The sequence below is a fragment of the Haemaphysalis longicornis genome, unplaced genomic scaffold (genome assembly GCF_048455015.1).
Source record: "Haemaphysalis longicornis isolate Haplotype H1 unplaced genomic scaffold, Haemaphysalis longicornis Haplotype H1 scaffold_6, whole genome shotgun sequence".
NCBI lineage: Eukaryota > Metazoa > Arthropoda > Arachnida > Ixodida > Ixodidae > Haemaphysalis > Haemaphysalis longicornis.
The window spans coordinates 38,131,993-38,146,032 of NW_027526407.1; the positions used below are offsets into that span (position 1 = coordinate 38,131,993).

Below are 14,040 nucleotides of genomic sequence, written 5' to 3' on the forward strand. Positions count from 1 at the left end.
AACGGAACTCACGTTAGATGAAACTATTTCTTTCGGTCCCTTGAAATTCCGTTTCTCGAGAGTCTACTTACTGCACATGAAATAAGCTTGCCGTATTCTTACACATTTTCGCTAGTTCTATTGCTGCTAGGCCTGGCATACTGCACTCACCCTCGCTACCACTGCATTAGACATGCCTGTGTTTTGAGGCATTGCTTTTGGCACGGCACAACGGCCGCCCTTGCGTCTCAGCCAAGCACTTCAAACAAGAAAAAAAAAGTGGCGCAAGCTCGCTTTTTTTTTTTCTTCTCTACGCTTCACTGCCCTCTCGACGTCTGCGGTTGTCGGGCGGGAAAGATGAACTGATTTTGTGTTTATTTTCTACGGGGGAAGGTGGCAGACTGATGACGAGGTCACAGACGTGTTACCGCCGACACGAAAATGAACTGTTGATGCGGCTACACCCCAAAGCGCGCTTCCAGCCTATACCGAGCTCAAGTTTTCATCAATTTCCTCCGTTTCTCTTTGTTATTTTCACGTCTCTCGCTCCTCCGACGCGCGCTGTCAGCCGTGGGAGACGTCGCGTGGCGTCGCGGCGGAATTTTAAATATATCCCCGCCTCACGAACCTGCGTCGACCGCGCCCCGTGCTGCTGTGGGCGTTCGTCGGCTGTGGCTAAACTTTACTCGCTTCGAGCCCACCGTCTGTGCAAGATACGTGCCGCGCGTAGTGGTGCAAGCCATAAGGGCAGTGAACGAGCCTCAAGCGGAACAAAATAGAGCGAAGTATATATTCCTCTGAGCGCCGGAAATGTGTGAAGGGCTTGAGGAGGAGGAGGAAAAGCATTATTATTTTTAAAGGAAATAGAGAGGGGAATTAAGTGGCGTCAGACCAGGCAGCCTTCACGCCCCACAGCAGCCCGCGCTCGGGAAATCTGGTACTCCTGATCCTCGAGCCGGAAGCGGGTAGCCTATGTTTCCACTGCTTCAATGTGGGTGATGGGATCGGGTTGGGATGTGTATAAACTCCCACACTGGAGAAAAAGGGCAATTCTTTCTTACGGCCCCACCTACGTGTTCGGCGAGGCTTAGCTATTCTAGGTAGACGTCGCCTTTTACTCGCAAGGCCCCTCGTTGGATGTTCTTGGTTGTACGTCGCTTCACGAAGCCCGCTGAGAACCCGTTGTGAAGTGGGCGGTGGTTTTTAGCGTCCTTCCAATGACAATATACCGGAATTGCATATTGCGGCAGGTGCTTAAATGGACCCTGCAACCTTTTTTTCAACTTTTTTCTTTTGAAATTTTAAACGCTTGCAAAACGTAGTCACCCAACACAACCAGTACTTAGATTAGGGGGTCGCAAAAACTTCAGCTAAAAATTACGGCTATATGCCCACCAGATAACTTGAAAACTCGCCCAAAAGATTTTTCTCGCATTCCCGGTCTTGACGTTCTTCAGCGGCCCGAATTACGTCACTAAAACCATGCAGCGGCTGTTGGTCGGTTTTCCTTCAGCTGCAGCAATGAACGCTTTTTGATAGCAACTTTAAAAATAAATCCACAAAAACAGAGCAGAAGCGGAAGGCGTATCTGGTGCGACTAGCAAATTACGCAGTGCCACTCCGTGCTAGCGATAACTATAGCTTTCGCAGTGGTTCCAGATGCGAAGGAAAGAGGGAAAGCGCTTATCGAAAGTGTTGCATGCAGACTCCCTTTAACAAAACTTGTCGCTGAGCTAGTTGGTACATACTTGAATAAGAAAGAAAACGGGGCGCAAACGATACCAGTACAAAGAAGAGAAGATGCGACAGATACGTGGAGCCTGTATCTGTAATATCTTCTCTTCTTTTTCGGCAGCTGCTATCGATGGGTGAGAGATGACGTCGCAGCTTGCTATTGCGGAGCATGCTTTTGGTTAGAGTGGTTGGCCGAGACCACAGAGCAAGAATATATAGGAGGCGAAACGGCCCATCGCGATAAGCGCGGGCGAGAGACCAGATAATGTCACAATACTTGGTCTTTGGACTGCAGTATGTCTTAAATAAATAAATAAATAAATAAATAAATAAATAAATAAATAAATAAATAAATAAATAAATAAATAAATAAATAAATAAATAAATAAATAAATAAACGAAAACCAAGGCGGGCTGCAAAGCTTCGTCGCTGCGACGCTGAAGGAGAGGGTAGCCGCACTTGATGGACGAAATCATAGTGGCCGCACTTCTTTCCGTGGCTGTGCAGTGCAATGCCGAAAGCGGCAGCCCCGCAGTTTCTGCTAAGTATGCTTCACAGGGGAAAACCGGGAGTTTGAAACCAATTTCGAGATTAAATTTTCCAAATGTTTGTTATTAATGTAATTAGGTCTTGATTATTGCTGTATTTAGATTAATTTAAATCATGTTGGTTTATTTAGAACCGGTTTTATCTATTATACGCTCGTTGTTTTTACCATCGTTTGACAACTTGGTTTACCGTGACAGCATGAGGTGACGACGGCAGGAGACGCCAACAGCCCGAGCCCCTAAGGTGCTTCGCCCCTAAAAACTGACTTTGTTTAAGGATTCATATAGTGTACAGTCGTGCACAGTCTTAGCTTGAGCAGCGCGTTACCATCTTATCGTCTCCTCCTGCTTTGGTGTAAAATAATTTGCATTTCGTTAAAGCTTAAGGGGTCACTTAAGTCCTCCACATTCATTTGAACAGTTTTTTTGTAGGAATATTTTACATATTTCCCTTAAAGTTAAGTCTGACGTTCCAGCTAAGCCTGTGGACGGCTGTACATCAGCACACAGAGCACAAAGATGTCGACGGGAAGTCTGCGAATGCGGGTGCCGTTTTCGGAGTCGACAAAGGTATGCGCTGATGGCGAAAAGAGAGCACACGAAAATAGGAAAGCGAGCACCATCGCTAATAGGCCGACGACAGAGACGAGAGGTTGAGGAGTTGTTTTGTTCGCCAAGACAATTAGGTGACGTCACAGGGAATGACGTATAGCGTTTGCTTGGCTTCCTACCAAGCGCGCTTCCAAGCGTCTGTTTTCTTTTTTCTTGCGCGTTATTTTTCTCTGTCTTGTCTGCCGAAGACGCTCGGAAAACGTGAAAGCAGGAGTGTTTTTAGAGCGAGTTTTTTTAAAGGAGTTAGATAGCTCAAGACTGGACAGTTTGGTGGGAAAGCGGTTGGCACGCCCGGTATGCGCTGCAGTGCCCGTTCTTGCTCCTTTCTAGCTTATCTGAGGCTGCGGTGGCGTAAATCGTCTGCACCGCGGGATACTGCAGCAAGGATACAACGAGCGCCAGCTAACATGGAGAGCGGAAAAAGCGCCATCAGCCAGCGAGGGGAACGGCCGCTAGGGTTCACCATGTTCCTCCGCGTCACTCCAACCAGAGTTACTGAACATACAGGGTGGTGCGACGATAATTGCAACACTTCGAAATTTTTTTTTGAGCGAACCGCCGCTCTGTTCGCGCTCAAACTTTACACGAAGGTCGCATTTTGTGTGTATATTTTGTTTGACACCGGGAACGACGACGGTAATTACCTCTTTATTCTGAAAATAAATGAAAACGATTTTCGCCTATGGGAAAGCGGCGGCTGATTTGGACGTGCGAGCCAGCGCAAGTTGATCTTAGAACGACAGCGCCACCTGGGGTATTCATAGCGAAACGCACGTTTGGGATTCACGGTAAGGAGCCAAACGGTGCAGCAGACGATGAGAAAATATGAAAGCGGGTTTTCTGATCGTCTGCTAGCTCATTTGGCTCCGTCCTATAGGTGCATTTTCTGATCGTCTGCTGCACCATTTGGCTCCTTCCTACCGTGAAACCCAAACATGCGTTTCGCTATGAATACCCCAGGAGGCGCCGTCGTTCCATGGATCAACTTGCACTGGCTTGCACGTACAAATCAGCCGCCATTTTTCCATAGGCGAAAAACATTTTCATTTATTTTCAGAATAAAGAGGTAAGTACCGTCGTTGTTCCCCGTGTCAAACAAAATAGACCACACAATGCGACCTTCGTGTGAAGTTTGGGCGCGAACAGAGCGGCGGTTCGCCCAGGAAATATTTTTAAAGTGTTAAAATTATCGTCGCACCACCCTGTACCGGTTGCGAAACTGCCCATAGGCCCCATGTACCAAAAGCCGGTCTTCGGTGCCCCCCTCCTGCGCTGGGGCAAGCACGGGCACGTTGACTAGCATGTCGTCTGTCGGCAGAAAGTTGAAGTAGTACTCAAATGATTGCGGCGGCTGCTGTAAGTCATTAAAAACAAAAAAAAAACATAGAAGCATAGGGACATTTTACGTAATTAATGTCTTCTAATTTAAAAAGCACGCTTTATTTTCCAAAGATTTGTGATAAATTAATACTTTATCGAAGTTCAGTTTTTGTCCCCTGGGGGCAGTACACTTGCCCCCCTGCTTCGACGGAGCAGGGAGGCACGCGCAACCCGGATTCTGAAGCGGAGTTTCGCAACTGATTTACGTTGAAGAACTCTGACTCCGACAGCATCATCTGCAGTAATACATTTTTTCCTCAATTATTCGTCCTGGGAGCGGCCATTTCATGACTGAGCTATGCTATAGCGGCGATTTAATTGGCGCAGTCGACATGATTATCCGAATACGCATGCGCAGCACAGTGAATAAGATGGCATTATATAATCGATGTGTAAATAATGATAAGGTATATACTAGTAAGGAATTTCGCATCAGCATCAAGGCGGCTCGCTCGAGGTTGTCCTAGCCATTGTGGCATTGTGGGAACAGTGGAGATTTCAAGTCGAGGGTTTGACGGAAGCCCGTCTGGTCGGGAGGCATGTTGAAGTAAAAACAGAGACACCGACCAAAAGAAGCTGTTAACTGTTAAAACAAGACGTTTCGGTGAGACATGTTGAAATAAAAACGGAGACACCGACCAAAAGAAACTGTAAACTTTAAAAACTTTAAAAACTTTAAAAACAAGACGTTTCGGTGAGACATGTTGAAGTAAAAACGGAGACACAGGCCAAAAGAAACAGTTAACTTTAGAAACTTTAAAAACAAGACGTTTCGGTGAGACATGTTGAAGTGAAAACGGAGACACCGACCAAGAGAAGCTGTTAACTTTAAAAACTTTAAAAACTTTAAAAACAAGACGTAGAGTCCATGAAATTTCCTTCACTCCATTGTGAACAAAGGCTTCCGTAGCGAAGCCGAAACGTCTTGTTTTTAAAGTTTTTAAATTTAACAGTTTCTTTTCGTCAGTATCTCCGTTTTTACTCCAACAGTTGAGATTTAAACGAAAGTTGAAACAGTGGAAACTGGCGTGGATTTGTAACGTTTTAGTGAGCGGGAAAACACTCTAAGGGCCGAAAAAACACAGATGAAAGTGTTCATTTACATAAATAGGAAATAATAGCCCTTTGTAACAATGCAATGTATTCTGTGCAATGGTGGGAATTATAGAAAGAGTGTAGATTTGCATGAGCTCCGTAATCGGCTTGGCTTGTAACGTTTTAGCGAGTCTGAAAATCCGCTAAGTGCCGCAAAAACGTCGAGGAAAGTGGTTATTTACATGGCTACCCAAGAAACTCTCGCTGTAACAAGAAAAGTGCATAAGAATTTCTGACGTTTTATCTAGTGTTTAGCCGTAGAACTACGTTTCTGACGTACATCTACGTTTCAGTAATACTGACGGACCAAGTCAGAAGTTACAAATAACTTTTATGTTTAGCAGTACCCCACAAAAACTCCTTATAGAGGGTCACTGTTATTTTTAAAGAATAGTTTCTCAGACGACTACGTAGAAGTTATACGAATGGGAGAAACATCCGCGCCGCGGTCAACCAGAGCTAGCTGACGCGCAGTTCGTAATGACAGATGAAGAGTGGCGGTGGGGCCGAATTCGGTGCAGATGTTCTCTTATACGCTCACATCCATTAGGGACTGCTATGATAAAATCAATGCGCGCTTTTAATTGAAAGAACGCTGTAATGTTTGTTTACGCATAAATGTTTCACCTCATGTATGCCCAATGTTGTGTTTGCACCTAACAATATTCTCATGTATTTGTCATGACGCCAATTTCGTTTAGAAAGCTCTTGCCTGTATATATTTGTTTCACACTTTTTCTTGTGTGTTTTGGCAACGGGGTCTGAAAATGGCCTTAGAGAAAAGGGGCAACGCTAAAACCGACGAAAAAAAAAAACCCCACGGGATTTGCTCAGATATATATGCTTGGTCTTTAAAAGTATAACATTCAGTCTCCTAAACATCCATGCCAGAGGCTATAGCTAGAGCCACCATGTTCCCGAGTATCGGCACTCTTTTCTGTCATTGTTGTATGCCGCTTACAGCGGCCATTGGCCGAACCGCGCCACGTGACATTTGTTTACCCCCGGAAGACCCATTGGCCCTGACATTTTGGTGCCTCTGCGGTGCCGCGCGCGCTCTTCGAAAAGTCGTGATTTTCGAAGCGCAGCGCGGCTGTGTGACACGTTGAGAGTGAGTTTGTAAGCCCCTAGACAGAGTAGCGATGCCGTGCTGCTCTGTACTTGGCTGTTTCAGCCGGCAGGAGCGTGCAAAACGCCTGCATCGCTTCCCGCTAGAAAAGAACGACAGTGGCTGAGCGTAACCTATAGCCACTTAAAAAGCATAGTTTAATTAGTGGCTCTAGCGTAACCTACAGCCACTAAATAATCTATGCTAGCGTAAACAAGCCTGACCCGCACCAGCGCGCTGTCTCTAAATTGATTAAATACTGGTCAGCCTAAATTTAACTGAGGACGCAGACAAATACAAAGGTCGAAGTACAAGCGCCGACACTACCAACTGAATTTTAAGTGCAATGCACTTCTTAAGCGACCCTGAACCTGCGTCCACCGGCGATGTCCGCGCACGTGGAGATGGGCGCGCGCACCCTGGCCGCTGACATGGCACATACCCACGTGGGGGATTGGCCAGGAATCTCCTCGTCTTCCTTGGCAACGGGGGGAGATGGGCGCGCGCTGCCTGGCCGCTGACATGGCACATACCCACGTGGGGGATTGGCCAAGAATCGGGCGTGAGAAGGGCTAATGCACCTGCTTAAAGGAGTACTGACACGAAATTTCAAAGCTGAGATCCGCTCTAGCAATCAAGTACAACGACAACACAAATAGGTGTCTGTGAATAAATGCATCTTTCTTTCTTTGTAGTTGTGTGTGTGTGTGTGATCTCTCTTTCGCGAACATTACCGAACCGCGCAAATTCAACTCGTGCATTCGCACTTTCACATTCTTCCGCTCGGGAAAATGCGGGGAATTTTTTTGTTACACCTCGCCTTGTACATTTATACCCTTCTCTATCCACATGTTCCAGAAGCAACAGTGCGCAGAAAGAGTTTTTCTTTATCGGTTAGCGCAACCGACGCAGTACTGACACAATCGTCGGCGCCCTCATCAATTTCCATAGCTTCGATGACTTTGCGCGCAAACCTATCGTTGTTTTTATGCATGGTAATGACGCCATGGAAGTCCACTTCACACTTGGGGCAATCTCGGAGGTGCATGGCCAAATGTCCTGACGGAACGTTCTTTGTTGAGGCCTTGTGCTCTCGAACTCAGCCCCAAACAAAGGGTATGCCATGTGCCGCCGCGTCAACCAGCCAATGATAGCGAGCCATTGCGCAACCAACCACCGTACCAAGTACGCAGCATGTGTGCAGGGGGCTGTGTACAAGCTACCGTTATCGTTCTGAAAAATTACTCCCACCTCCCCTCGCGGGAACCCCTGTGTAGATGCGACGCATAGGGGGTTCCGTTGTTGTTTCTGTTAGGTTGATTCTCCCATCGCGTGAAACGTGCCGTGAACCCCCTGCCGCGGCTATGACGCAACGTGGCGCGGCTATGGCGCAACACAATCCAATCAAATCCAAATCCAATCCAATCCAATCCAATCCAAGCCAAGCCAAGCCAATCGAATCCAATCCAAGGACCCTCGCGAGAGAGTGTTCGCTATCGGAGAGGAGAGGGGGTGAGCGGCGGAGAGCGCAGCTCGCGCGGCGAGGAGGATGGGGGAGGGGTGTGGACGGACAACAACAACGCCGTATGGAGGGACAAGGCGAGTGAATGAGATGGAGTCGCATCTAAAAGCTACATTGGCCAGACCGGCTGTTTTATCAACGACCGAGTTCGAGAGCACAAGGCCTCAACAAAGAACTTTCCGTCAGGACATTTGGCCTGCACCTCCGAGATTGCCCGAAGTTTGAAGTGGACTTCCATGGCGTCATTACCATGCATAAACACAACGATAGGCTTGCGCGCGAAGTCATCGAAGCTATGGAAATTGATGAGGGCGCCGACGATTGTGTCAGTACTACGTCGGTTGCGCTAACCGATAAAGAAAAACTATTTCTGCGCACTGTTGCTCCTGGACCACGTGGATAGAGGAGGGTATAACTGTACAAGGCGAGGCGTAATAAAAATTAAGTTGGTAGTGTCAGCGCTTGTGCTTCCTCCTTCGTCTTTGTCTGCGTCCTCAGTTAAATTTAGGCTGACCAGTATTTAATCAATTCTGATCCAACTAGTTTAGATTCTGCCTATTTTAATAGTGTCTCTAAATCTTTTAAAAGTAAACACAGCTGTCATGGTTGCCAGGTGGCGCCCAGAGCAATTCCGCCCCTGAATGTCAGCCGCAATAGGGCGCATAAAGCTGGCCAGCCTGGAGTCAGGCACCAAAATTGCTGCCGCGGTGAGTCAGTGTCGGTACTCTTAAGCGTAGCTTATTTAGTGGTTCTAGCTGTAGCCATAGAGTTTCATACTAATATATACTAGAGGGAAATCTGGCACCACTGACTAGGGGAGCCGCACTTCGGCGAGCGTTTCGTCATGTACCGGGCAGGCACGTTCCACTTGTCCTTGGCATGGCTCATGAACAGGCTGAAAAGTTGGCTCTGGCTGCAAAAAAGCAACAAAATTACTGTGGAAGGTTCATCAAATTTGTTTTTTTATTATAAAATGGAACCCCCAGAAAGAATAATTTGTCAGTAATTATGTAGAAGCTTCATGCACGACGAACAAGAAGAAAATGTTGCCCTTTTTTGCTGATTTTGGCTTCGACACCCAAAAACAATCTATATTGCTAGCTAAGCCAAGTTGGCGAGGAATGTCGCTAGCAGCAATGGCGCCGCCCACGGCGGCCCGCGACTGCAGCGACAGATTTCCCTCTAAAACTCTACGGCTATAGCTTCGGATCCGTTTCACAGTCGCGTTGGATAGGCATCGTGTAGGCTCGCATCGTTTTAGAGTATCATTGTGATGCTTGGCGTCGCTTCAAAGCTCTCCGAACATAGGAAGGTTCATTTCCCCCGGGGATCGACGCCTGATGTAGTTACGCTCGATCGCTTCTCGGAATTCGACGAACGGATGTTGCGCAGGCGTAGAGAAAGCGGGCGTCGGGGTGGTGGCCTGGCTACCGATTCCCTGCAGAATCACGCTCCAAAAGTGCTCTCCGTTCTGCCCGTCACACCTCGCTTCGTTTTGCCCTCGCCCCAATGCTCGCCAGCTTCGTCAGCGTCGCTCGAAGGGTTGAACGTTTATAGAACCAAGGTTGTGGATGAAGGGCGTGGCAACAACATCCTTTAAATAATCGCCTAATTTTTACAGCGAAGCTGTATAATTCTACCCCCGATGGTTTTATCTTCGTGGGCAAAAAAAAACAAAAAAAAAAACGCTGAGGCACGAAGGCCTAAGACGCTGAGCGCATGCGTCAGGCTAATCAGGCATGAAGCATAGAGCTCAGAATTTGTTTAAAAAAACCGCAAAAAAGCATGGAAACCGCATTATGTATGATAAGGCGCCTGTGAACAATGCGCCAATTCTTGGTATTTTTCTTGGTACTTTTCTTGGTACTTTTCTTGGTATTTTTCTTGGTACTTTTCTTGGTACTTTTCTTGGTACTTTTCTTGGTATTTTTTGCGAGCTCCTCATGCGGCGCAAGCCTGGACGACACCAGGCGCTCCCCTCGAGGAGCATGCTCACGTGCGCTCCGTATTTTTTCTTGGTACTTTTTTTCTGGTAACGCTGGACGGTGGAACTAAAAGCTTAAAAAGCTTAAAAATCTCTGCTGTTAAAAGAAAAACTTTACGTTTAGATAGGACTGCGTTGCTACCATCGAAGATCCCGCAAACGTCGTCAATAAAATATTTGGCCGCCAAGAGACTTTCGGTCTGAGAAGACCCCCATTGTCATGACTCCAGAACTAATATAAAAATTAAGTCTATTCCTGCTTTACTCCTAGCACTTGTGAGACCAGCTCTTGGGCTACTTGGCAATAGTTCATGAATAGAAATAAGGAGAAGCAAAATTAAGGCGAAGGAGTAAACAGGAAAAGCGTTCACTGACAACCGAAAAATTTATTCACCCATAATTTTATACAAGTGAGGAAAGTCCCACCTACTGACAAATTTTGTATTCGCATTGCTTGGGAAAAACAACCGGAAAACAAACAGACAGACATTGTGGTACATCTGCACTAAGACCGACTTAGTAAATGTTATCAAGGAATGGAAACTTCGCTGTTCCTAACACCACTGATGGTTTTCTTGTGAAATTGTCACCGTTATTAGACCAAATCAGCGCTTGCAACAAGTGTGGGTGCGGCTTCAATGACCACGCTCGGCAGCGCACTATAAGATAGTCGATTGTGCATGGTGTTGTCTTCGTAAACTTAGGCTGCAAGCGGAGAACGTGATGGCCGTTGAACTGCCTTGTCGGCGTTGAAGCTCCTGCGGTTTGTTCTAAGAGAGTTTCGGCTATTGTCAACAAATCCCCGCCAAAGTCACCGTAGAGCAGGAAGACTGCCGTCCATGATTTCAAAGAGTACTTGCACAACAATATCTGACTGCATCACCATCCAATCTCTTTCCTTGCGCTTGGAACAGAAGAAGTTGAAAGTTCTATACGTTTTCAACCGATAACAACAGTCATTTTTGGCGCTAGGACGCCAAAATTCCCTGTTTTCGTGCTTTCAGCTGTGTCTGGGTCATTTTCTTTGCCAATTCACGTGTCATGGCCGTGAGATGATGGAATTGTGTGACCTTTTATTTTTTTAATCGCCATGGAAACTTCATATGAGCTTGTTTTTAACAATTTTTTACTGGACATTGCGTGTTTGGTAATAACACACCGGTCATCAAGAATTTCAGGGTTACTTTTGCTCGTCCTCGAATGCTCCATTAAAATTTTGTTGTCCGCATTTTTTTTTATTTTTTTATGGCGAAGTTGCACCAGAACTGTACACTAATCTCTTTTACACCATGCTTCTCTAAAAAAGAAGTGAAGCAGGTGTAATAAATTGTCGTAAATTGATTACACCATTTCCTTACAGTGTCGACACCAGTGCACACCCTGCCATGGTATAAAAAAGAGTAATAACGCATTCAACACTTTTCGTTTTTTGCAGGGTGTCAGTAGGTTGCGAAAATTGGTGTTGAGTAGCTAATGTAAGTCACTACTTACAAAGATGAAATTACAGCAATTTTTAAACACTGGAATAATACGAAAAATGTTTATAAGCATTATGTAGACTTGTATATGCTGAGTCATATGCCCAGCATAAAGATTAGCGCTAGTTGTTTGATGTCATTTCAACGAACCATCAACTCTGGCTAATTATTTTCTTTTGCTGGCAACAACAGCAAGGAGTGCAGACGCACAAAGGGTGAACTCGCTGTAGGACTGCCTTATGTTAACGTGCTTGCTTTACATGTATGTGGAGTGGATAGTGTTGTGCGTTTTAAGTGTACGGGTACATATACACTAGAATGTGTGCTTCCTAGCCCATATAATTAAGGGCGTGTGTGTAAGACCGTAATTTTTGCCCTGAACACCCTGCAGCACCATTTCGTGACCAAACGCCTTTAAAAGGGGCTCGCCACGGGACACAACATTGACACACTTATGGGTCAATAACAAACATGTAAAAAGTTTGTGAAACCCGCCGTAGAGGAGCGCTATAGGTGAATTTATTTCACCTGAGGTAATCCAACATGTGCTAAAATGATGTGCGTTGGAATTCTACGCGCGCACATTTCGTGTAGTTGAATTTCTCGTTGCTTCTAATATTTATATTTATCATTATGTCTGTATAGTACAGTTTGCCAACATTTTCTTCTTCCAGCACTTGTGGTGAGGTTCCTGACGAAGAGGTACATTGGGGAGTATGACCACCAAACAGGTAATTTATTTCAACTCAAGCTAACTTCTTATTGTATCACTATGCTTACAGCTATTAACTGTAGTTCGTTGGTGTAGCTAGAATTGAAAAATATAGCTCCCTTGATCGGCTACGTGATACTACGTCATACTTAAAACTGCGCGTTCGAACGGGACAAGGAACACAAGACACAGGACGGGTGCAGACTCACAACTAGTTTATTAAAAAATGGAGCATGGTAATACACCCACACCAGCCCATGCGCACACATGTCACCACCTTTACCGCATGATATAACGGTTTAGAAATTCATATTCAGTTTTATACAAAGATATGGATGGTTCACTTACAGACTGTTCACCATGCTTTCGAATGAAAAATGCCTCGATTAATTCCCTTGCCACCTGTTCTCGAATTTCGCTCAGCACCTTTGTCTGAGTCAAAACTGGCTCGCATGGCTTGCTTTCACAAGCCCTGCAATGGTGCGGAAGGTGGGATCCCGTTTTATTACGAAAGCATGGTGAACATTGTGTAAGTGAACCATCCATATCTTTGTATGGAAATGAATATAAATTTCTAAACTGTTATATCATGTGATAAAGGTGGTGACATATGTGCGCATGTGCTGGTGTGGGTATATTAGCATGCTTCATTTTTCAATAATCTGGTTGTGAGTCTGCACCCGTCCTGGGTCTTCTTTTTATTGTCCCGTCCGAATGCACAGTTTTAAGTATGAATATGAACCAACTAGCCCAACAACATGCTTTGCTGTAATACTACGTGTTTCCAGGTTCATCGTCTGCTTGCTTCCGATAATTTCAACATCAGCAACTAGCGCAACCATGGTAACATCACAAAAAGATCACGCACAATAGTTTTTGCTTTGCGAGGTTTTGTGCGAATATACAAACGGAAGCTAGCTGGATGCGTTGGAAAGTCGTGACTTCCGGTGGTGATTACTTGTAAACATTACGTGCTGTACAGTGAGGCATAACGTATTTTCGCAGTGATAAGACATTACCCGTTAACTAGTGTGCATAAAGTATCTTCAGTCATAGCTGCCTACTTTCCTAATCCTGCTATGACTTTATTCTTTTGCGTCTCCCATCACGCAGAGAACAGGTACAAAAGCGAGATGATGGTGGATGGAGAGCCCGTTCTTTTTGAAATCTTGGATACCTGTCCGAGGGTGAGTTGCAAGCCTTTCTGTCTTTCTGTCTTGGTTCTGTGTTGGCATAAGAAGTTAAGTCATAATCACCAAATCAGTGCTTTTGTATATACTTGAACAAAAGAACGAACGTCAGTCTGAACAGGGGTCTTCAAAATAATTAGGGCAAGAGTGCAAGCCGTTAGGTGAATTTCTCGGTGTATATACAGCAGCTGTTATGAACCCCGATTTGGTTCTTACGTTAGTAGGAACTGCTCGGAGCGTGCACGACTGGCGGCAAAGGTATTACGAGTCCACGAAACAATAAGTCTTGATAGCGCCTGTGCACTTGCAAGCGGCTGTATTTATACAACGGCGGCTGTTCTGGCTTCTTAGTACTCCTGGTTTTGTAAATGGGTACATAAATAGAAATGTTATCAGGGTAGATTGACAAGTTCTGCTATGAGAAACTTACTTTTCTGCTAGTGTAAGCGTCTGAAGCCTAAGGAGGTAACCTTCCTTTAATGTGAGCTGAAGGACCAAGAACAATGCAAAAACTCCTTTTTTCCTATATGAAGTGAAACTTAAGAAATCCTTGGGGTTAGACAGCACTGTATAGCCTTAGGCAGTCACGTGAGTCGGCGCGTTTTTAACGAAACTCAGTTTTGACTTCAAGCCTTGATGCTTTCTCCCGAAAGAAACTTGTAAAAGTAAGACCGCTAGAATTAGCGCTAAAGATATG

The 14,040-nt window shown here is 45.5% G+C and overlaps 1 protein-coding gene across 1 annotated transcript in view; it reads left to right on the forward strand.

The window, feature by feature from the left end:
- Positions 1–14,040, forward strand: part of LOC144142482 (ras-related and estrogen-regulated growth inhibitor-like) — a 46,415-nt gene that overhangs the window by 15,382 nt on the left and 16,993 nt on the right. The window contains exons 2-3 of the mRNA XM_077674025.1: positions 12,116–12,172; positions 13,267–13,340. Of these exons, the coding sequence (XP_077530151.1) occupies positions 12,116–12,172; positions 13,267–13,340 (131 nt within the window). The remainder of the gene's footprint in view (positions 1–12,115; positions 12,173–13,266; positions 13,341–14,040) is intronic.